Genomic DNA, 25800 nt, shown 5'->3' with positions numbered 1-25800 from the left:
CAACGTGAGGAAATTCTGGGAACTCTTAATTTTATTTTTCCAATAACAAGCCTGACTAAGTTAAGCAATGTATGATCTCATAAAGATGCTAGAACATATTTGATATTAGATAAAGGTTTTTTTCGTTAAAACAAGCAAACTTTTTAATAAATATTGTAGGTAAATGTGTCACTCACCAGTAATGTTCCGCAGCGTGAGGAAGGGCATGTCGAGCAGCGCCAGCGTGGTCTCGTGGAACCAAAGCGTGAGGTCGGCGTGCGGCGGCGCGTCGGCCAGCAGGCGCAGGCGCAGGCGCGAGGGCGCGGTGGGCGCGGGCTCCAGCAGCAGGCCCGCCGCCGGGCCCGCCGCCGCCAGCGCCGCGCCGCGCGCCGCCCGCGGAGCGCCGCCGCGGCACGTCATCTGCCCCACGCCGTCCAGCTCCACGTACACCTGCGCGTCGCAGTAACACTATACACACACGCTGTCTAACGAGATATTATCTGCTGCGAAATGTACGTGTCTCCATAAAATTTGCACTAAACTAATATAATATCGCGTGAAACAAATAGCTACAAGAGTTGCTACTTACGTTATCGTGAGTGGAGTCAAGGACGGCTTCCGCGAGGTCTTCGAGAGAGAAGGTGTCGGAGACGCAGCCGCGCCTCAGACCGCGCCGCGTGAGCACCCGTGAGCGCCGCTCCATCGCGCGAGGTGGCCGGGCCGGCGCAGGAGCGGGGACAGTGCGCCGGCCGGGACGAGACACGTGTTATATAACTAAGAGGGCGGAGGGTTCGAGGGCTGTTGCCAAATTCGGTGGAACACCCTCCGCAAATCCGTCCGCTATTAAACAATTGTTATTAAATACCGTCCAACCTCACCCTGTACCGGCGCCCCTCCCACATTTTGCCACTTGTCTGCTGAACCGCTAATGCCGCAATTTTTCACGCCTGTAGTATTCATTAGCGAAGGCAGAAACCCAGAAATAAATCTTTGAATGAATGAATGAATGAATGAATGAAAAATACTTTATTGTACACTTATAGAATACATTTTATAAACTTAAAAATATAATATAACAATGTACAGTAGGCGGCCTTATCGCTGGCAGCGATATCTACCAGGCAACCCAGAAAAGACGAGGAAAATAAATGAGTCAATAACATGGTGGTGCAACCTATTGAACCCCATAATTTGATGAGGCTAGTTTTTAGAACCTCACAAAATATAAACAGTATGTGAAACTAGGGGGTTCAATAGGTCATTGGTTGTTTGCTTTGTGAAAATAATTTTATTATTCAAATTTAAAAAGTTATATTTTGGAATAAACATTGTTCTCTAAGGGAAAATAAAACAATTGAGTTTTCAGTCAACCTAAGAACTTAATACATCTTTGTAAATAAATTTCTGGACTGTCTGCAGAACTTGGCACACATTTAGATCTCATTTCTTTTTTTGGCAAATTAAGTCAACGATTGAACTCGGCTCCAAATTTTACATTTATGTTTTTGGTGGGATAATATACATACACAAATAATAAAAAAAGAAAAATATATAACTATTTATATTTTTTGGTTTTAATGGCATTCAATTAATAAATATATAACTATATACATATTAGATAATATATAAGAATACATACTTAAATATATACAAGCATACATACATACATATATATAATATTACATACATAGTACATACTGATGATGGGAAAGAGTAAGGTCTCTGCAAGCGAAATCCTAGTTGGTATGGGCAGGAAATTGCGCAGCCTGCGCATCGATCCTGCAGCGCCAAACAACTTCTTACGTACAACTTCAAGTTGAACCTTCCAGGTCATATTTGAGTCAAAATGAATGCCAAGATTTTTGACAGAGTTACTGAAAGGTATCACAGTTCCATCCAGAGTTATCTTCGGAACGGTGCTCCAGTCAATCTTATTTGTCAGTTTAGAGCTGGCAATAATTATAATTTGCGTTTTTGCAGGGTTTACTAACAGGCCAAAGTTATTAGACCATTGAGAGATATTTGCCAAATCGTTGGCAAATATCTATCTTTGCATCTATCTTCTAGATTCCTTACAGGTTAAAAAATATCACTAAGTACTGGGGTACTAAAATATCACAGTAGATTAAATCTAGGTAACTAGGTATTTTAGGGTGCTTTTCCACAAATAATGTGCGAGGCTATAGAATCGCTTCAAACGCTAAACGCTTCAAACTTCTAACTAAATGATGCGATATGAGTGGTTCTTTGCAAACACATTCCCTACACATCCTCGCACATTATTGGTGGAAAAGTTCAGTTCAGTAACATTTTTTAGCTTTGTAAAACACAGAGAAAAGAGCTTTAATAAGAACATCTTCCAAAAAAGAAACGTTCAAACCTAACTCAATATCTCTCTATAAACTCATAAGTCTTGTAGCTATAGACAATATTTTTTATAATGCTAAATTTTTTTATAATAATAAATAAGTTAGTTATGATTATTTTTAAAGTTATTATATTATTTACCAAAGTCAACGAAACATAAAAAGGGAAGATCAATTAAAACACCAAACGATAAACTTCTTATAATGTATTTGTAGAAAAACAACATAAAAATCTAAATATTCTACAAATCTACACTCAGAGCGTGATATATTCCAAGGTCGTATTTAGCGCAATTTATATAATTATATACCTAACAACTGAAAGTGACAACACTAACAGATAATAGGGTCAATGTACCACTAGCTGACCAAGCGCCAATACATGACCAAAATTCAAATATACGCGCCAATTAAGAAAATACGGTAGCCCCAGATGATAGTTTATTGTTTTTTCTATAAAGCAACATCATCTATAAAATAAAAACAAACCTTGCTGCTATTGGTCAGAAATATTGACATTTTTTCAACACGAAGATGTAATTAAGTAGGGGCCACCTACTAAGTAATCACATTTTTTACTAAGAGTTTTTTATCGGGAGTTGATTGGGAAATCTTAATTTATCTTGACTGCAATCGATTACTCTTTATATGTCTTGTTATAGGCATAATGTTAAACAATTCTGTTATAGACTTTCGGCTTCATTTTTGGCATGAACAGTTTTTCATGATTTTTAGTGGCCTGGTTATCTTTTGGAGCAACAAAAACAATTTTTCGCCTATTGTTGACCAGTATGGTCAGCTCTTGGTTCTTTATATTTTGCTAAGAAAGACTTGCTTTTTTTTGTGCTTATACCTAATTTAACAAACCATATAAGCCGTCTAAGTCCTATTCCAACACCAACAATGCATCTCGAATCAACATCAACTTCAGTCAGTCATTTCCTTGAACCTCCTTCGCCCAAATTAGTAGATTTAATAACTAAAATGCAACAGCAAATAAGCCCAGCTTTTGGCAAACATTTAATATGGCCTTCTGATTCTCCGTTAATAAGGAAGACTGAACGCTTGCCCTTTGCTACAACTTCCAAGAAATGGCAAGACTACTGGGTGTCGAAGGAAAAAGAGAAAAAAGAAAAGATTGTATGGTACGTAGGTAGTCATTAAGGATTAATAACAGTAGGTATTGTAAGAATGATTTATAACATTTAATAAAATAAACTTCAATATAAATACAGACTTTTTTTATTTATTAAACAAAACTAATGTTCGAAGAAGGACATTTTGTCCATTTTGAAAATGGTCAACTTTTAGAGCAATGATGGTCAGATATTGGTGATCAGTGGTCAGGTAATGGTACTTTTAGCAGAAGTAACTTTCAGAGTAGTTTTCATAAAACCTTTAAAGGCTATCAAATTGATACTAAGAACAATAGTTGCAGTGACTATTCAATTATCTGTGTCCCAAAAATAACATTGAACGTAAAACAAATAACCCGTTTTTTATATATATAGCTAAAGATAAAACCGCTTAAATGGTCAACTAGTGGTACATCAATCCTATTTTAAGGTGACGTGCATTCATACATAAATTATATAAACATTGGAATAAATCACACACAGCTGAACTTTTTGTAAAAAAAAAACTTATCTTTAATCATTCTTTAATTTGATTTAAGGGCTGATTTTTCAATCCTTGGTTAAAACTTAAAACTTATCCATCAAATAACGTATTAGACTACCATTTCAAAAATATTATATTCTAATTGTCCGTGTTTAACAGTTTACAGGTGACATTTTAAAATGTTCGTGTAATACACGTAGTACATACATATTAACTCAATATTGTGTAATACTTTATTGGACGGATAAATTTTAACCAAGGATTGAAAAATCGGCGCTTAAGGATTCAAAATCAAATGTTTAGATATTGTGTAAACACAATTGTAAACAGCTGTAGACAGGAATATTATTAACTTTATCACGTTACCTATAGTACCTAATAGCGATGATTTTGACACTAACCTGAGCAGTAAGTATTAGGGCATAGTTAAAAATAAACACAATCGATATCAGCAAATAACACAATAATTTTATAACAAAATAATAATAGAGCAACAAAATTTCGTCGTATAATAATTACCTAGTTATATCCTAAAATAACTGTTATAAAACCCTTTAATAAAGAAATTACAAATATAATATTTAGAAAATGCTTGTGGCATTAGTGATAAGTTGTTAAAATACCTTTACAATACTTACCTAGTTAATTTTAGGGGTCCAATGGATTTATGTGTAGAATCCAATTTATGTGTAGAATAAGTAATGTTAATATTTGGTATGTTCAATTTTATTTCATAAGAAAAAGAATAACAGCTTTTTGATTGTACAAACTGAACAAAGAAACAAAAATATTCTTCTTGTAGCCTACTAAATCTAAATATCAGATATGTAACACAAAATTATCAAGACTTAATTAGCTGATGTTTGTTTACAAGACTTCATCAGCTGTTGCACGTCGCATTAGAGCTGCTTTCAGTCTTCAAGCATTATTGTGGCTGGTCTTCATTATCTGGAATTTTGAAATATTTTTATCAGAAAATGGGAGTATTTATTATTTTAGGCAAAATGTTTTAGAGGTAGTTAAATATTTTGTAAAAAATAATTTAGTTTTTACTAATAACCAATTTTACTTTAAGCTAAAATGCGGCTACGCTAAAACCGTAGCGCTGCTACGTGAAACTCGAAAGTGTAATGCACTTGCTGGATCCTGGAGGGATCCGGGTGAATGCAAATTTGAATAAATAGAATCGATGCGATGTTTGCTCAAACGATAAAGGTACAGATTTGTTACACAACAGGCAACTCATTTTAATTTCAATAAAATTGCTCACTAAACTGATTTCGCGCTACGGATTGAACAGTTTTGATACTTTTATTTTTTTAATCTCAGGCCTCAGCTCAAAATAAATATAATTATACTTATTAATTGCTTCACAAGTAGACTGTAGAGGTTGGTGTAGGTTATTTTATTGTATCCTTACATTCTTACATATTATAGATGGTATGATTCCGACATAACATTGCTCCTCCTCGGGAGCCGTGGTTATAAAAGATTATTTTATTATTGAAATCGATTTATATCTCGCATTGTATATTATTTTATAAAAAGGAATTTTTCCACACATTTTCCAGTTTTATCAGAACAACTAACTAAACAGCAACGATTAAAAAGTGCCAAATTTATTACAACACGGAACCGACCGCTTATATTTTAATTCACTTCTAAATTGTAACATTAAGCTCTTTACATTATTATTGTATTGTGCGGAGGCGACGGTGGAGAGCGGCAGCTGCACAAATACGTTGCAGTTGGGCGAAATGTTACTTTGAGTTGAGGAATTAAAGGCGCTTTTCGTGTGTCATTGAGGTTTGGTTGTACATTTCAATTTGATGGAAGTGTTCCTTGTGTGGCGAGCGAGCGCGCGAGGTGTCGCGACTGGCGACTGGCGGGTGAGGGGTCGGTAATGGAGTTTAGCGAGTGGCGAGAGTGCCGGCCGAGTGCTGAAACAATATTTGCTCGGCGGGGTGTCCTAGCATGTCCTGGTTTATTAATTTATCATCATTCTGCTATTAGACCTCGAGCCTAATTGATAAGTTCAAAAATCTTCATTATTGGACATCATCCGTACGTAATTTTCTATAACCAATTAATCAGAAAAAATCGACCACACGAACCAATGAAGGTTTATTTGATTTATTATAATATTACCTATAGATTTCTAGTAATTGTTTTGTCAAACACATGTCCTGCGTCTCAACTTCTACAATAATTGATAACCGCCCGCCCAATCAACATCCGATCTACGCACGTGCGCTTAGAGTGAAATAAATAAGCAAATAATATTGTTTGCATCAATAGAGTGATTAAAGTTAAATGCGCAAACCATAAATCAGCTGCGAGTGCGTCAAGTGTAAAAGTGCATTAGTCGCGAGCCGCGGCACAAAGCCTGCGAGAGCGGAGCGATCGTATCGCGCGCTGATGACGAGATAGGAGCCCCCTGCGGTTGATCCATCTAATACCAACCTAAGCCGCAGTGTACAATTATAATTTTATTAACACTTGTATTATACACTTTTTATAAAAAATTATACTTCAGTAAAAAATAGGCTAGAACGAATAGATTACTCTCAGCCCTCACGAAAGCATGTCACTAATCACTATATAGTAGACTAGCGGTCCGCCCCGGCTTCGCCCGTGGTACATATTAACGTTTTCTCCACATAAGAACCATCCTCGTACTTCAAGGAATATAATAAAATAAAAACCGGCCAAGTGCGAGTCGGGCTCGCGCACAAAGGGTTCCGTAGCAGCAAATATAATAAATTACAGTTAAATCAACCTATCTCAAAAACTATAAGAGATACTTTGATCAAACCAAAAATCGTTGAAAGAGTTAATTAGCATGCATCACCTCTATTTTTTTTAGAATTTTATACCCCGTAGTTATAAAAATAGAGGGGGGGGGACATACTTTTTACGACTTTGAGAGCTGATATCTCAAAAACCGTTCACTTTAAGAAAAATGTTTTTTAGAAAACTTTATATCATTTTAAAAGACCTTTCCATTGATACCCCACACGGGTATGTACATCGAAAAAAAAAATTTCATCCCTCAGTTACATGTATGGGGGGCCCCACCCCCAATTCTTTTTTTTACTATTTAGTGTCATATTTTTGTAGCGGTTCATACAACACATATTCCCATCAAATTTCATCACTGTAGTACTTATAGTTTCCGAGTAAATCGGCTGTGACAGACGGACAGACGGACAGACGGACAGACGGACATGACGAAACTATAAGGGTTCCGTTTTTGCCATTTTGGCTACGGAACCCTAAAAAGAATTATCGAAATCGGTTCAGCCGTTCTCGAGTTATGGAATTACAACGAAAAGTGGCATTGATTTTTATATATTAGATAGTGATATAGATCAGGGCACAGATCAGGGTCTATTTCACATAAAGTAAACCTATGCCTAAGTCAAATGCCTATAAAAGAAAAAATATGTCCTTACATTGATGCTTGTAAATTGCTACATTTTTTTTATAATGAACACTATCGCCTAGTACACGTTTTTGTATCTAACTATCAAGTAGGTATTACTTCAGTTCAATATAATCAAAATGTGAATCGTAATGAGGCCCTTGTCCGCGATTACCGCGCACGTGCCGCTGATCCGTCGCATATGCCGAGCGCACTTGTGGCCGCGACCTTGCATGCCGCTAGGGCTGCCCTTACCAGCTTTGATACCATTACAAAATGGTACATTTATTAGAGGCATTAGAGGTCTTGTCAAATATAACATTTTTAAATAAATATTTACCAATGTAGTATAATGATAATTATTAATTATTATGTAATATATATTTTAGTAACCCTAACCACGTGACCGTGCAGTAAGCATACAGTATACAGAGAACACGTCGTGTGGGCTGCTGCGTTATCGCGAGATCTCTAACTCTTATCAGTTTGATCATGTGGCTATAACTGTTAACTGTATACAACAGTAAACATGTGACGACTAATTAGATTACATTAATCACTTTATAACATTATATTAATTTATATTACAATTGTAATAAAATTACGTAAGTTTTCTTCTATATTATTTATCTTGAATGATGCTTATATGTATATTTTTCTGATCTTGATAACGTTATAATTATAAATATTATTATTATATACTAGCGGTCCGCCCCGGCTTCGCCCGTGGTATATATTTACGTTTCTCTCCATAAGAACCATCCTCGTACTTCAAGGAATATAATAAAAAAAGAATTATCGAAATCGGTCCACCCGTTCTCGAGTTATGCGCTTACCAACACATTTTACGATTCATTTTTATATAAAAGATTATTTACGTTGTCAAGATCAGAAAAATATACATAGAAATACATATATTAGGTGATTTTAATTATATTATTCTGCTTCAAATAAAAATATTAGATGTCTATCATAAACTATTTAAAAAATATTTATAAGCCACACACAATGAAAAGAATAACACCTTTACAAATCGCGAGTGTCTCTAATAGCGATATTAATAGGCTATTGTCGAGTAAACGTCGGGTAAAATTAAGTGCAAGCGCACGTGCGCAGTGCGAGGTGAGGGGGCGGTGCGGGGCGAGGGGGGCGCGCAGTGCCCACAGCCGCGACCCACATCATAACAATATTATAATGTCATCACAGCGTATCAATCGCGGTCCACTACCCTCCAAACTCGCTGAGGGTTGCCGCACATTCTAAATAAACTAACTCGTATGTATTTAAAAAAAAAAAATTATTTTAACATTGATATGTTCATATTATATTCTAAGAATATGAAAAGCTGATTTCCGATTTACCAACGTATTAAGATATTTTTTTTCTCATTTACAACTTGTTAAAGAAAATATTTGTGTAAGTACGATATTATGATCTCGATTCTCAATCTAGATTCTAGAATGTAGTTTTTTAATTGCACATCATACCCTAGAGAATAAACAATCAGATATTACTTAAAGTGTGTACACTGCTAAGTATTACTATTTGAAATTTATTTACGTGACTTAACGTGAAATCACAGAATACATAATAGTAGCTGAACGCTACAGAACGGACACTCTCCGCCTCCCGCCAAAATTAAACACTTACCTCACCCCGCACGATCAGCCTAAAAATGGTCCGCATTTTTCTGCAAGGACGATACGCAACGAAGATTGACAACATTAATCAAATTGACTTAAAGTAATTTTATTATTTTGGATTTGTGATTGTCGTTTTTCGTAGAAAATGGTTAGATATTGTGCTGTTTACGGATGTATTTCATCAGAAAAACGCGAATTTTTTTTTACGCTAGTCACAAATGTGCCAACCATAAAGCGTTAACACACACATTTGCAGTCTCTATAGTGTGACTGTCAAAACGATAATTTTGCATGGAGTGTCCGGGGTGTGGTGAAATAATACCTAGAGAAGTACGGATTTATATTGTAACAATCTATTTTAACAAGTTTCTCAATATTCCTTATTTTATGTCTTTTCTTATTAATATACAAGTGTGAGCCATCCCTAACGGTAAAGCAACTCGTGCGGCGCGAACAAAAGCAAGCACAGCGATTTGCAACACGTTGCACCGAGGAACGAATCGCAGCCGGCGCGCGCACGTGCCGCGACAAGTGCGCCGCCGCAGGTCCACCGCACCGCACCGCACCGCACCGCACCGCTCATCATTATCTCACTTGTACAGCGGTCAATATGCTATACATATTCAATAGCTATTAGGTACAGTGGAGATCTGATGAAATAGATTGACGAAATTAAATTGTATTAATTTCTTTAAAACTTTAAATAATAATATACATAGTATTAGTATAGTATTAAAGTATCTGTGGTATCATATTATTCACCGACTTCAAAAAAAAGGAGGAGGTTATCTGTGCTTACAAAATAATCTGTTTATATTGCACGACGCGGACGATGCGAAGCATAAGAGAGTGCTTTACGATCGAAAAATTTTTTTCGCCTCATCTTTGCAGCTATTCTTATTATTATAGCCTTGTTAGTTCACGGAATCAAGATATTTTGCATACTATTGTCGAGATAATTTAATGGAGATTAATCCCATACTTTTTAAAAATTGATTTACTTCAATAGAATTGGAAAAAAACACCGAAATAGGTCAAAAAATTTTCCTGTCCGTCATGTGTGAAACCTGAAAACACTATAACTTGTGAAAAAATCCATCATTTGAGTTAATTTTTTTTTTAAATATTCTAATCGACGATTGTACAGTGTCGTTTAATTGCAATTAATAAAAAACGAAAACTACAAGACTACTATATATATATATATTTTTTTATATTTCATAATTAAATGAGCATTATGAGTCGTGCACTTTTGGATTTTCCAAATATTTTTATTTTTTATGGATATGTTTTTGCACAAATAATTTTCTTGCTGAACGCATAATTTGGGTGAGTGTTTGGTGAATGAAAGACATCTAAATAGTTGAGTGCGTGACTGACCGTGTTCCTCCTCGGCGGGCTCGGAGGGCGGGGTGAGCGAGTCGGGCGGCGAGCGGCGCTGTGCGGTGCGCTCGCCGGCCGCGCGGTACAGCTCCGCGCGCGCCTCCACCACCTCGCGGACGATCTCTGCACAACCACACGCTTAATAACTTACCATTTCTTACTATTACTGTATGGTTGCAAGGTATACAGACATAGTATAGTTTCAAAGAAGCTTTGTAGAGAAAGGCCATATTACTGAATTCCAATGTTATCTGATCTGTACTACCTATAATAAGTCATTAGACTGGCCAATAGTTAGTAACAAGTAGATAACTGCGTTAAAAACAACCGACTTCAAACTTGCACTTGCAACATTTACAAATACAGAAAAAATGCTCATAAAATAAAAACTACTGGGCCTATCCGAATAAAATTTTTATGGGACCAATTCGACACCATCCCGCATCGAACAAAAAAAGAATCACGTAAATTCAGAAACCTCGGAGTAATCGGTGTACATACATAAAAAAAAAACATACCGGCCGAATTGATAACCTCCTCCTTTTTTTGAAGTCGGTTAATAAAAGCATATCCGACGCATTATGCTAAACCAATTAATGATCAAGACACTTCTTGCGTTTTCTTCATTGCACAACGTGTAAAGAATAAAGATCGAATAGCATTTCAGCCGCGACACAAAATTCCCTTTTTTGGTCTATTTCGCGGTCTTTACCTACCTTTTACAATGATCACAACGAATTTTGTGCAATTTTTTCAATCAATGTTGAGTTTTTCAGTCTATTAGACAAGCCATGCCTTACCACTAATAACGTCTCGACTCGTGATGATGGATTCAATTTCTTTGGACACTTCCTCTACCAGCCACGGCATGAACTCTTCTTCTACCCCTGCAATACAAATATAAACATTTGTTACAGTTTATATAGGGATTATACATGTAGAGACGTGTAATTTTAAAATTATTATAAGATCTCTACAATTTTTCGTTTGTTAAAAATAAATAAATAAAAATAAAGCCTTTTTATTTCCTTAATTAAATATATAGTTTTACAAAGTTTTACATTTATAGTGTTCAAGTAAATTATTCTAAGTTAAACAGTAAATACATAGTTTTTTATATTATTTGTTCAAGTAAATTATTCTAAGTTAAACAGTAAATACATAGTTTTTTATATTATTTGTTCAAGTAAATTATTCTAAGTTAAACAGTAAATACATAGTTTTTTATATTATTATTAAATTCTTATTGAAATGCTTAACTAATTAATAAAGGCCTCCTCCTGTTTTCTCCATTCTAGTCTGTAATTTGCTTTTTTCATCCAATTTTCTCCAGCTAGTTCCAGAATTTCGTCTAGCCATCTCTCAGCCGGCCTGCCACGGTTTCTCTTACCACTGGGTCCCTTCCATACCGTTACTCTTTTGGCCCACCTGTCAGCCCAAGCGCGGATCCAGGGGGGGGGGTCATGGGGTCATGACCCCCCCCTGGGCTAGGTCCACGACCTAAGTGGACCACTAATTTAATATTATCTTTTTTAAATTTACAACTTAATACTGTTCAACCTAAGTGTTCAACATAATGTTTTTATTGACTTTTGAGACATAAAAGTAATATATAAAACAATTAGGTAAATCAATTACAAACAAAAGAGAATATAACAAAAATTAGAGGAAAAGTTAATTAGGGTCGACCTGTGGTCGTGATTAAAGGGCAAAAAACAGGTTTATCGATTTTTGAAAAAACCTATAACTGCGGAATAAAGTTATAGTAGGTTATTAATTTTTTTACTACAACTTTTGCACACTTTTCACACAAAACCTCAAATATCGAAATATCTCAGTTCGTGGATAAGACATAAAATGGCATTTTTTTTTAATAAACAATAGAAAATTACGACAAAAAATCGGCCAAGTGTGAGTCGGACTCGCGCACCTAGGGCTCCGAGCAAACCTATTTTTTTAATAGGTTGTATCTTACAATTTTATTTAAAGGAATTTTTTCTTTATCTTGTGCTATAAGTCGTTGCTTTTATCCAAATTTCAAGACTGTGTTGACGGGAAGTACCTTGTAGGTTTTGATTCCCTTGCAAGTAGTTGCGAGTTACAGAATATGAGGCTCTATTTGCTTTTTCTTCAGATTGCGTTGACATAGAATTTGAATTAAATAACAGATTTAAGTTATTATAGACCTGAGTTCTGATGTGAATATCAATTTAATACATGTAGACCTTCATGAGTAAAGGGATTGTAAGTTTAAAATTATTTAAAAAAATATATTTTTATTTAATTTAATTAAATAATTAGGGTGTTTGCAGTTTTTCCTACATCTGTGCTATAAGACGATACTTTTTAACTCAATTTCAAGACTTTGTGTTTACGGGACAGGGTGCTCCCTGCAGGTATCCTTTGCTAATGTCGAAATCCTACGGTCTACGGTTCCTTGATGCTGTGAAAAATTCAAACGTATAAGCCAATGCAATCAAAAGATGCAGCTGTAAATGCTGAAATTTTTCGCAAAATTCGACACTCCCTAGGTCAAATCAAAGCCTACAGGGTAGTTCCCGAGTACACAGAGTCATGAAATGTAGTACAATGTACCATCTTATAACGCAGACTAGCTAGCCCGCGGCTTCGCCCGCTTTGTCTAAAACCTTATAAATTATATACTATTCCTCTTGAATCACTCTATCTTTAAAAAAACCGCATCAAAATTCGTTGCGTAGTTTTAAAGATTTAATCATACAAAGGGACATAGGCACAGAGAAAACGACTTTGTTTACTTATTGCGAAAAACATGAATTTTTACTTAGATTATTCTAAAAAAATATTTAAAAAAAATTTAAACTTACCTACAACCCTGTTACTCATGAACGCTTACATGTATTAAATTGATATTCATGCCAAAAACTCAAGTCTATGATACCTTTAAGCTATAATAAAATCAAACTTCTATGTCAACGAATCAGAAGATACAGCCGTAAATGCCGAAAAATTTCGCAAATTTCGACATTCGCAAGGGTATCAAAACTCAAAACCTACAGGATACTTTCCGTAAACTCAGAATCTTGAAATTCGGTACGAAATAACATCTTATAGTACAGATACAGGAATAATTGCAAAAAATATATAATATGTTTTAATTAAATATATCTTGAAAATTTTTCAAGTTTGTCTGCCTGTCAGGAACGCGTGGAGGTATCAATCTAAAATTTATACCGAATAATCAAATCTATCCTTTGAAAAAATCAAACTTATAAGGCAACGCAATCAAAAGATGCAGCCGTTTATGCTGAAAATTATCGCAAATTTCGACATTATCGGCAAGGGAATCAAAACCTATATTGTAGTACTTCCCGTGAACACGAGTCTTGAAATTTGTTGAAAGCAATGTCAGCACAGATGGATGAAAAATTGATAAATAAATGATAAATAAATAATAAATAAATAATAATAAATAAAATTCATTTAATTCAGGCCACATAGGCCATAAAGTGTGGCCACATAGCTAAAACATACATTTCATGCTTATCAACATTCTCAAGTGTCGCCAGGAATCAAAACCTACAGGGTACTTCCCGTGAACACAGAATCTTTATATTTTGTAGAAAGTTACGTCTTATATTACACAGATAAAGGAAAATTTGCAAAAAGCATAAATTTCAAATTAAAAATGTTTGTACGGAACTCTTGGTTCGCGAATCCGACTCGCACCTGACCGTTTTTTTTTTAATCTACGTATCAATTAAATTATCAAAATATAGCTTTTGTAAATTGACCACGACTATGTGACCCCCCCCTGGCACTAAAGCTGGATCCGCCCTTGTGTCAGCCTTCATTCGAGCGATATGTCCCACTTCCATTTCAGTTTTCATTGTTCCAGAGCGTCAATCACATTTGTTGTTTTTCTTATATCTGTGTTTCTTTTTTTATGTTTTATTTTTAAATTTAGGATACTCCGTTCCATGGCTCTTTGGGTTGTCTGAATCTTTTCAGTCGTTTTTTTGTTAAAAATCCATGTTTGGGATCCATAAGCGAGGGACGGCAGGATACACGAATCCAGCACAATTTTTTTCATCTTGATTGGAATATTGGATTTTAGAATTTCTTTCATACTCCAAAATCTATTCCAAGACACATTCACACGTCTCATTAGCTCATCCTGATGTCTTGAACTTGAAAATGATACCCGTTTGCCAAGATATATGTATTCTGGTACATATTCTAATAAAACATTTTTAATGTGTATTGATATCTTAGTGCTGTTTGTCATTATTTTAGTTTTTGTTGTATTTACTTAGTTCTAGCCCAATTTCATTACTGATGTAGTTAATTTCATTTATCATTGATTCTAGTTTAGATGAGCTTTCTGCAAAGAGTACAATGTCATCGGCAAATCTTAAGTTGCTAAGAAATTGACCGTTGATGTTTATGCCTTTGGTTTCCCACTTTAGTGTCTTCATTATATTTTGTAAAACGCTAATAAATATTCTGGGTGAGAGTGGGTCACTTTGACGGACGCCTCTACATATATCAATTTTTGTGCCTGTTCTATCTAATATTATTTTACTTTTACTTTTCATATATAATATGTCCTGAATGAGCTCTATGGTTTCTGTTGGTACATCACACTCTTGTAAAGCACTCCACATGCTACTATGAGATATGGAGTCAAATGCTTTAGCATAATCAATGAAAGCTAGGTAAAACGGGCGATGCATTTCTAAGTATTTCTCTATAATGAGTTCCAGTGAGTGTATGTGATCTATAGTTGAATATTTGCTTCTAAAGCCTGCTTGTTCTACGGGTTGAAATTCTTCGGTGTATTTTTCAAGGCGTTTATCAAGGCAAGAGGCGAACAGTTTGTAGAGGTTTGATTGTAGGCTGATTGGTCGGTAGTTACCAAGGTCGTCAGGATCCCCTTTTCGTTTGTTACTATAGTCGAGCCAATTTAATAGGCAACATTTGACGTCTATCAATTTTATCTTCAAAGAGAGGTAACCTGCTTAAAAACATCGATTAAAGTGAATTAATCGATACGGATTTGAAATATTTGTCAATCGAATTTATTAATTTATGATGATTTTTATTCACAAGTAATCAATGCATTCGATTCTAGATGTCAGATTTCGATTTTTAGAGTAACGTCTCTGGTATTTAAAAAGAAAAAAGGTTTATTGACACAAAATTGTAGCGACGTCAGTTCTTCAATTCAGAAATTGTTTATTATGTTTAGTATGGTTTATCAGTAAAATGAAATCTTAAAATTACTTGTATCGGTCTTTATTATTATAAATATGTAATCATAATTGAAAAAAGTTAAGCAAATGTGCAGTTCTAACAAAACGAAATATCATGTTATTCTATGTCGTCGTTACTAGGTTACGTTGTTGAATTTTGTTGAACTGTCAAATGTTGCCTATTAAAATGGCTCTACTATAACAGTAAATTACTGTACGTATGTAACGTCAGACTAGAATTATACAATCGTTTGAACCTAAAAACAAGTCAGTAACAGCTCTATCGTAAGTACAAAATGATATATGTATAATCAAAAGCTTTCATAGTAGTCCTTATAACTTCCTCTTCTGTACCTGACCGAGATAAGTATTGTCACTGTAATAACTAGACATCGGATTATATGCACTAACAAAATGCCAAAATATGCATGCAAATATGCACTAAAAAAGGCCGAAATATGCACTAAAAACGACTGATATGCCTAAAATATGCACTTATAAATCAAAAAAATCTTTATTATTTTTATATGTTTAAATCAAAGATTGTACAAAAACATTGAAATTTTCTTGAAATTGAGTATAGTTTTTGTGCCAATATACAATTAAGCATTTTTACCAAATTTTCGAGCGCAAATTTGTGATGTTTGTCACCCGCGAGCGCAGTGTTGCCACCTTAGACCTTTCCGGTCTAAATCTAGCCCTTTTTTGGAATTCAACCCGTGTTTTACCTTTTTAGCCCCAAAAGCGTAATCTAGCCCTATTTTGAATGGCTCAAAATTTACTTAAAATGTACCATTTGTAATTTGTTTTGTAATTTTTTGCCATTTTACCATGCCAAAATAGGGTTTGTTTACTCGCTGAGCGTTCTGATTGGCTAATAAAGGTTAGTCGACCAATCAAAACTCCCGCTACTTAACGATTTATGCACGAAATATGCACGATTGGGGAAAAAGGCTAAAATATGCACTAACGCCGTAATTAGAGAGTTTTATGCATTTGCATATGCAAATATGCAAATGCATATAATCCGATGTCTAGTAATAACTAATTCATCATTTGTAGTGAGAAAGTAACAAAGTGAGAGTTACCTCTGTGCAGGCGGCGCACGAGGTAGCCGGCGTCGCGCAGGCCGGCCAGCACGGCGGGCAGCAGCTCGGCCACGTAGCCCTGCACCAGCGCCGCCGCCGCCACGCGCTGCCGCGCCTCCACCGCCGCCGCGCGCGCCGCGCGACCCTCCGCCACGCGGCGCTCCTGTACCACGCGTCACACGTTAACTATGCCCATTTCGGTTATAAAAACTACTATTGTTACCGAATAAGCAAACCTACGAATAGGCTGCCAGCTAGATATCATTAATTTATTAGTGATAGATAGATAGAGCCGCCTTTATAATATCTATGCTATCTCTTGATTCTTTAATTTTGTATTTATGAGTTTTTATTTTAGCATTTATTATAGTATATAATACCTATTACCATGCATGGCCACATTAGATTGAAAACTTTAATAGAAACCAGAGGCGGCTCGTGAAAAAATTGTATGGGTGTTCACTTGAAATAAAACAACGAAAATACAAAAGCGTTAGCAGGATAATTTATTACAAAAAAATAAAATTAGCACCACATTATAAATGCATACTAATATTATAAATGCGAAAGTAACTCTGTCTGTCTGTTTGTTACTCAATCACGCCTAAACTACTGAACCAATTTGCATGTAATTTGGTATGGAGATATTTTGATGCCCGAGAAAGGTCATAGGCTACCTTTTATTGTGAAATATGTACCACGGGCGAAGCCAGGGCGGACCTCTAGTAATATTATAAATGCGAAAGTGTGTTTATTCGTTTTAATGTGACATGGCCATGGGTAACTTTTGACAGCGGTGAAACGACTAATGCGAATTTAACATCAGGGGAATCCGCGGGCAAAGAAAAATATATGAATATTGTTTTCAATAAAAATGATGATGTTAAAAATGATTCCAGGGCCCTGGTGAAAGCGCCCAACGACCGGGCGAGCTTATACGTTCGCTAGCTATGCAGATACTGAGCCATTCTGCGCACGCGCGGCCTGTGGATAGAGAGCATAGCGTACGGGATGTGGGTGGGAATAGGTGCGTGGTTTACTTTAATCAGTCGTAAAAATTTCCAATTTTAGGAAGATTAGAAAAATGATTTTAACAATAGTAAGGGAAATTTCAATTGACAGAAAAATTACGATGTCAGGAAAAATTTCTATAAGTCAGAAAAATTTCCATAAGTCGGGAAAATATCTATAAGCAGGAAAATTTCCATAAGAAAGAAAAATTTCTATACGTCAGGAAAATTTCTATAAGTCAGGAAAATTTCTATACGCCAGGAAAATTTATATAGATAAGGAAAATTTGTATAAGTCAGGAAAATGTTTTTAAGCCAGGAAAATTTCTATAAGCTGGAAAAGGAGAATGGCAAACTCCCATAGTACTCTGGGCCTGATCGTTACACTGATGATTTATGGGTGATTAAATAGATAAAAATATACAGACTCTATGAATATAATAATTATAGATCTTTTCTATGGGATAGCAGAGATATTGGGATATTGATTAAGATCAATTTTGAATAAAACGTTACTAAGGCCCTTCTGCCATTAGGTACGATACTTCTAGAATACGATACTCGCGTAGAATACTACTTAGATATTTGCTGGCTACCCGATGCTCGCATATTATGCGACTGAAAAATGACTAAATTCATCATTATTGTGCCTCGTTTTTGTGGACCGACGCGAAAGTTATAATAATAAGAATTCATTTATTTATTGCAACAACAGTTACGTCGTTATGTCGAGCAATCAGCAATTCCAGTGACGAAGAAGCTCTTGCAGTTTTTCTTTTTTATAGAAATAGAAGACGCCAACGTAAGAGTAAGAAGTACTGGATTCATCCATATATTGAAAGAAACATAAATTGTAGAGTTTTTGTAGCCGAACGAGAACTACAACATGATGATTAGATATTTTTATCTTTCTAACGAAGAGATACGCGCGAGAGTCGAGACGCGATGCAAAAGCGACCAACACGGTGAGTAGTGCTATACTAGTCGCGGACGTGTAGGATACCAGTAGCGTAGTGTGCGAGCCTACATAAAAATGTATGTGAGATACTCCGCGGCGACTAGTCTCCGAGACTTGCAGGATACTTGAATCGCCTATGCGTATCGTAATGGGAGAAGGGCCTAAAACTTCACTCAAATGTCAAACAACAAACATAAACAAATCACTCATCACTGACACAATTATGATTAATAATTTGACATTTAATTAATGGCCAGGTACCTAAATAAAAATGTTATAATTATTATTGATTAAGTAAAACATGTTTTTATTTTATAGAATGATCTAAATAAATTAAGATATGTGTTAAAAATAAGTTAAGTTTTGCTTCTGATTTATAAAGCATTTGAATTCAATAAAATTAAAAATAAAATATAGACATTCATTCGTATTAATCGATATATTCGACTTTTTTACTCCTGACAACACTGACAATCTCTGCTTGATAAGACCGGTAGTCATAGAAATCTAAATAACAATGCCGGTAGTGAACACATTATCTTTTTTTTTTCAAAGATTTGTTTTCCCATAGAATCAGAAGTAAATATTTTACCAAGAATTACTAAAAATAACATAATGAATTTTAAATATATTATGATTTCTGTAACAGTTAGGCCCAGTTTCGCCATTCTCCTTTCCATAAGAAAGGAAAATTTCTATACGTGAGGAAAATTTCTCTTTGCCGCAAAAGTATATAGCAAAATTTGTATAAGTAAGTCCGGAAAATTTCTATACGTCAGGAAAATTTCTATACGTGAGGAAAATTTCTCTTTGCCGCAAAATTATATAGATAAGGAAAATTTGTAAAAGTCAGGAAAATGTTTATTAGCCAGGAAAATTTCTATACGTCAGGAAAAAATTTATATGCCTCGGGAAAATTTCTGTAAGCCAGCAAAATTTTTATAAGCCAGGAAAATTTCTATACGTCAGGAAAATTAGTATGTCAGGAAAAATTATATACGCCAGAAAAATTTCTTTACGCCAGGAAAAATTCTATAAGCCAGGAAAATTTCTATACGTGAGGAAAATTTCTATACGTCGGGAAAATTTCTATAAGCCAGCAAAATTTCTGTAAGACCGGAAAATTTCTATACGTGAGGAAAATTTCTCTTTTCCGCAAAATTATATAGATAAGGAAAATTTGTATAAGTCAGGAAAATTTCTATACGTCGGGAAAATTTCTATAAGCCAGGAAAATTTATATACACCAGGAATATTTATTTAGATAAAGAAAATTTGTATAAGTCAGGAAAATGTTTATAAGTCCAGAAAATTTCTATACGTCGGGAAAATTTATTTAATCTTTCAAAATTTCTATAAGCCAGGAAAATTTCTATACGTCAGGAAAATTTCTACGCCTCAGGAAAATTTCTATAAGCCAGGAAAATTTCTATACGTCAGGAAAATTTGTATAAATCAGGAAAAATTATATACGCCAGGAAAATTTCTGTAAGCTATCAAAATTTCTATGTCAGGAAAATTTCTATACGTCAGAAAAATTTCTATGCCTCGGGAAAATTTCTATAAGCCAGTAAAATTTCTATAAGCCAGCAAAATTTCTATAAGCCAGGAAAATTCCTATAAGCTGGAAAATTTCCATAAAGGAAAATTTCTACAAACAAGGAAAATTTCTATACGTGATTAAATTTCTCTTTGCCGCAAAATTATATAGATAAGGAATATTTGTATAAGTCAGGAAAATGTTTATAAGCCACGAAAATTTTTATACGTCGGGAAAATTTCTATAAGCTAGGAAAATTTCTATACGCCAAGAAAATTTATATAGAGAAGGAAAATTTGTATAAGTCAGGAAAATGTTTATAAGTCCGGAAAATTTCTATACGTCAGGAAAATTTGTATAAGTCAGGAAAAATTATTTACGCCAGGAAAATTTCTTTACGTCAGGAAAAATTCTATAAGCCAGGAAAATTTCTATACGTGAGGAAAATTTCTCATTGCCGCACAAATTTCTATAAGTCAGGAAAAAACCATAAGTCGGGAAAATTTCGATAAGACAGGAGAATTTCTATACGTCAGGAAAATTTCTCTTAGTGGGGAAAACTTCTATAAGTCAGGAAAATTTCGATAAGTCAATAAAAATAATATTATATTATGATAAAATACGTATTAGGCGATAGAAACGATTCAACTATAAATTTATATTTAAACATGGTATGCATAATAAATAACCTTATATTATTTCGTGTTTCTCAGAAATAATTCAGAAGAGAACTTAATACAACGGTTCCGTGAGATGGGAGAGGATACGGAAGATTGCTCCAAACCGTTGTTAGGCGATTGTGAAGGTAATATTATTATTTATTTGATTAAGTATTTAATTTGATAAATAAATTAAAAAAAAATATCAGAGAGATAATGTAAAAGCTCCTTTTCGCGCGTTACTTCTTAAATGAACAAGAGTGTATGTAATGTATTTTATTTGTAATGTGTAAAGGTACTTATTTTATTGATAATTAGTATTGGAGTCTTTTACGATAGATTTTAAATAATGAGCAGGTATAACTTTATTATAATTATTTATGGGAGTTCACTGCACCAGCGCCTAGCAACCTAAGTACGAGCCGCCTCTGATAGAAACGTAGCCGAAATATTAATTTAAAACGTAAAAAGTAATCGTACCTTCTCGTGCTCGAGGCGGAGATCCTGCGCGGCGAGACGCTGCCGCTCGGCCAGCTCGGCATCGCGCAGCTCGCGGTAGCGGCGCTGCTGCTCGCGCAGCGTGGCCAACTCCTCCTCCTGCGCCACCTCCGCCAGCGCCTGCTCCACCGTCTTGCCGACCAGCACCTCCAGGATCGGTTGCACTTCCACGTCGAAATCGAACAGCTGCAAGTGATCATTTATGAATTTGTTATTGTTTAGTACATTGACCATATTAGGATAAGGTTATTAAATATGAAAAGAAAGTAAACTTACATCACCAGGATAGATCTGTGTGGCTGCGTCTGCGCCGGTCTTGGCGGGCACGTACACGGGCGTGGCGGGCCGGTCTATGAACAGGTCCGTTTGAACACCCACCTCCATCTCCACGCCTTTGTCGAATAGCTGCCAAAAAATCAAATTAAAACGTAATTTGAACGAGTAGGTATAGTAGTTGTTATAGGTTCAACAAAGGACGAACATTGCCAATCTATCGTTAATTTTTAGTTATTCTTGAGTGGATAGTTATATAAACTGATAGCAAGCTCTCGATGGCAATAATGCCGACTATCTTGGTTGCAGTAAAAGCTTGCAGGTCTGATAATAAACGTAAAAAATGTTTGGATATAATTTTTTGAATGGTTACGCACCTCCTCGAGATAGTACTCAGTCTGTATGGGATGGTGTCGGCGGCCGGGCGCGGGCGGCGGCGTGCCGGGCCGCAGCCGGGCCAGCGCCGCGCGGCGAGCCAGCGCGCGCCTCCGCGTGCGAGCCGCGCGAGCTGCCGCGCTCTCTGCCCCGTCGCCCTGGTACAACACATCGCTTCTGTAGCCAACGTCATGCGTAATATATATAAAAATGAATTCCTATTTCCCTTGGTCACGGCATCACATGTGAACGGCGTTCGTTATTGTCAGGAGAAGGATTGTATAAAAGAAAAATTCAAGAAACTTACGCCAAAAAATAAAAAAAATTATAAATAGGAAAACAGAGCGGCCATGTAAACTTCACGGGTTTGACAATTTGCGTGAAGACAGGACAACTAATCTTCGTTTCTATGATTTTTATTGATTACAGCGAAAAAATTCACGACACGTTTTTTCTTCAAATATAACAATAACGATAGGTGATTTTGTTACAAACAGTCACAATACGAGCCATAACTCCTTTCAAGAAATTAATACTTTGCGTGCAGCTAATTACGCCGTTACGTGCTGCAAGGAAATATAGTGTTAAAGATAGGGGAGTTAGGGAATAAAATTGAGTCGAATTAAACATTGCTCGAGATGCATTTTCGTTGTAACTATTTCATTCAACATTTTCATTTATAATACACAATAGGACAAAGACGTAAGGCCATCAAGTTACGATTTTAAAAGTCCGTCCGTGTGGCAATATAAGCAAAACACATTATCCATAATGTGTTTTTATAAACAATGGAAAAACTGGATAACATAATATGTAATTTCAAGATATATAGTGTACAATATCGATCGTTGCCCGCATATGCGTCGCTCCGCTCGGCGGCTCACGGCGCGGGCCGGCCGAAGCGGGGTCGTGTGAGTCGTGCCGGCGCACATTAACCTTGTTGTGAATAATTGCTTATCTAATTGTATTCATTTCAATTTCATATGGCAGTGACAACCCGGCTTTATTATTCAATACGTAAATAGTTGGACTAGTTTCAATTTTCGTATATTACCTACCAATTATATACCTATTATCAACCGCAAGCTATAGAAAATAAGTAATAACTATGGTTGTAGGTATTTAATTATTTCGAAAAATTTTATAGCTATTAATGCGATGTGATTTAATATAGTGGAATAAAATATTTCAAAGTTTGCTTAATTATTCAAGTCAATACAACATGCAGTTAAAACTTTTATACAAACATGTCGACAATTTACGGTTTGATATTTTTACACGGACGTATTTACATCGTTAATTTTCATATGCGGAAATATTTCCCCTTTCCGCTGACCGCGCTCTCCGCTGTGTCTAACTGGGTCAGCGTGGACAAAGCAGGCCTCTGAATTATTGAAACATTGGATACAGACTATTAGCAACATATATACGCCAATAAAAGTAATTGAACGCTTCTAATTATTAACAGGATTAATTCAGTGACCGGCTATCAGACACGTGGGCGACACGTTGCAATCGTATAATCCATTATCCCCTCCCTCGTTTACTTTAGTTACTTGATTACGAGTACACGCATAATATAATACAAAATGATCAAAAGTAAGTAAGTAATGATGAACTGGCGCTTTACATTCATAAAACTTAAGTAAAATGAATTTATATAATATTTAGACTGATAGTAACTTAGTCAATGTTAGAAGCTTTCATGGATTTGTCGATATATGCGAAGCTACAAAAACCTTTGTGTTTGTGAAATGATTAGTACTCGTAATAACGATATGAATGGTAAGCACTAACTGCAGCGTGTGGGTGCGCCGCGAACGTGCTCCCGCGCACCACGCGCTTGTCGTGCATCACGTTGGAGTACTGCGTAGCGCCCGTAGCGCCCGTAGCACCCGTAGCGCCCGTGACGCCCGTAGCCATGCTTCCGCTGCAAACATTACAATACAATTTATTTACAGTTTACTGAAAAGATCCATAATTAAATTTGTAATCAAGCAATATAATATAGTCGGTTGCTTTTCATGTGTTGCCGTTTGTATGCTGCACGTGACATTAATCTCTGGCAAGCTATAATTGTTCACGTTTTTTATTTCCAGTATGTTTTAGTTCCTATCCAATTAATTGTTGATTGATTTTGTGTGTCGTTCCAATGAAAACATGCAAAAAGTTATTGTTTAATTCTTCATTTTCTGAGAAATTAATGTATGACAATGTAAAAATAACAAAAACATATTATCTAGATTCTAGATCGATGGTATATGCGGGCACCGAGATAAGGGTAATAAGGTGGTCGACCCCGGCGGGAGGGGGCACTGACCACCTCCTTCGTTTATACAACCTTTACCCCTCACTTAGACATTCTCACATAATTGACCCCTTATTCGATATTTCTTGAATTACTTGTTCGCTCCACTTTTAGCATTTCTTATCTTTACCATAACGCGTTCAGTTAGACGCACTAAATACCAGGTTGCCATGTGGGTTTGAATATTAATTAATACGTACTACATACTTGCCAATTAACACAACATATTTCGCTGTTATATTTTAAAGTAATGGAAAATTAGCTAGAAAAGATATTATCAATTAGAAAAAATAATTTCAAATATTCTAAAAATAATTGTTAAACAACTTAAATAGTGTCGCATTTTATACTGCGAAATGCGCGATGAGAATACGAATAGACTTGGCATGTAAATATCATGTGTTTCAGTAAATATAAAGTGTGACGTCGAGTTGATTCGTGTACATCGCGACTTGTAATCGATAGTACGCGATAACGCTCGCTCAATGAGTGTCGATGAGCCGGGTGTTGTTTTCAATAAGTATTATTTCTGTACATGATAGCAATTCTAACGGAATAGGAATTAAAAACATATGATAATGAACTCAACTGACAGCTGATCTCGCTCGTCCAGCAGGTGATGCACTCCGACCACTCCAGCCACGAGCGCTCGGACTCCTTTAAAAGCATCCCCAGCCTTCATGCGCTTGCTTCCATCGATATTTGGACAAGTATTTGATGTGTCTTGTTTCTTATCTGGCAGAGAACGCTTCGTGCGATTTGCTACAGCCTTGGGTTTGCTCGCATAAGAGTACACAATTTTGTCACGTTCCTTAGGCGGGTACAGCGTCTCCAGCCCCAACAGACACGCGAGCTCCGGAGGAGGCAACAAGAACTGTCCAGTCTTCACAGTGGTCACGAAGCGCGGCTTCTCTCCGTCGTTGGATACTGACATTCTGCCTTTGCTCTTCGCCGGCGACGGAGACTTGTCTAATTTCGTGGTTAATTTGTGGGGCTCATCTCTCAAGGTCACGTCGTCGATGCGGGGGTGCGACTGGCTCATCGCTTTGACGTGGATTTTGGGATAATCTTTATAGATGTTCGGATTGGAGGCGGCGAGGCCGTTGCGAGGCCGGAAGCGCGTCGGGCGGCGCAGGTTGGCCTCCAGGATCTCCTTCTCCTTGAGCCGGCGCAGTTTGAAGTCGAGCGCCCGCGAGAACTTGGGGTCGAGCAGCGTGTTGGGCGCGGGGCGAGGGCGCGGTGCGCTCGGCAGCGGCCCGCGCGGCTCATCGCGCTCCAGCGGTCTGACGACGTTCACGATGCGCGCCAGCGGTGCCTTCGCCGCGTCGTGGTTGATAACGGTGAACGCGTCGGGCTCGTTGTCCGTGCCGGTCCCCGGCGGCATGGTGGCGCGGCGAGGTCAGGCCATGGCGCGGGCGAGGCGGCCGGTGGTCAGCGGCGGC

At 36.4% G+C, this 25800-nt stretch overlaps 2 protein-coding genes across 4 annotated transcripts in view; both read right to left on the bottom strand.

Moving 5' to 3' along the window:
* The window catches only part of LOC123692919 (zinc finger protein 333-like), a 9247-nt gene extending 8565 nt beyond the window's left edge, over positions 1-682 (bottom strand). Inside the window, exons 1-2 of the mRNA XM_045637790.1 lie at positions 569-682; positions 177-429 (exon numbers count right to left, since the gene is read on the bottom strand). Of these exons, the coding sequence (XP_045493746.1) occupies positions 177-429; positions 569-682 (367 nt within the window). The remainder of the gene's footprint in view (positions 1-176; positions 430-568) is intronic.
* On the bottom strand, positions 403-25800 carry LOC123692359 (radial spoke head protein 3 homolog B). Of its 3 annotated transcripts, none has more exons than XR_006751525.1 (10): positions 24952-25800; positions 23848-23980; positions 22053-22208; positions 21679-21807; positions 21385-21588; positions 16738-16900; positions 11216-11302; positions 10413-10538; positions 4814-4913; positions 403-429 (listed from the first exon to the last, which is right to left on the bottom strand). XR_006751525.1 is itself a non-coding variant. In XM_045637094.1 (9 exons), the coding sequence occupies exons 1-9, from the start codon at positions 25740-25742 to the stop codon at positions 4891-4893; spliced, it is 1812 nt and encodes a 603-aa protein (XP_045493050.1). In that variant the 5' UTR covers positions 25743-25800; the 3' UTR covers positions 2537-4890. The 3 variants fall into 3 exon arrangements, 1 of the variants encoding a protein (XP_045493050.1); XR_006751524.1 differs by lacking the exon at positions 403-429 and adding an exon at positions 606-819; XM_045637094.1 differs by lacking the exon at positions 403-429 and having other exon boundaries at positions 2537-4913.

Source organism: Colias croceus, chromosome 6 (assembly GCF_905220415.1).
Source record: "Colias croceus chromosome 6, ilColCroc2.1".
Taxonomy (NCBI): Eukaryota; Metazoa; Arthropoda; class Insecta; order Lepidoptera; family Pieridae; genus Colias; species Colias croceus.
Note: the sequence above shows the minus strand (reverse complement) of the source record. Positions and strands in the feature narration are given on the sequence as shown.

Coding starts and splice junctions, on each gene's coding strand:
- LOC123692359 (XM_045637094.1), bottom strand. CDS start 25,742: ATGCCGCCGGGGACCGGCACGGACAACGAGCCCGACGCGTTCACCGTT. Junction 22,209..23,847: donor CGGCGCACCCACACGCTGCA/GTTAGTGCTTAC, acceptor GTGTTGTACCAG/GGCGACGGGGCAGAGAGCGC. Junction 21,589..21,678: donor CACAGATCTATCCTGGTGAT/GTAAGTTTACTT, acceptor GATCACTTGCAG/CTGTTCGATTTCGACGTGGA.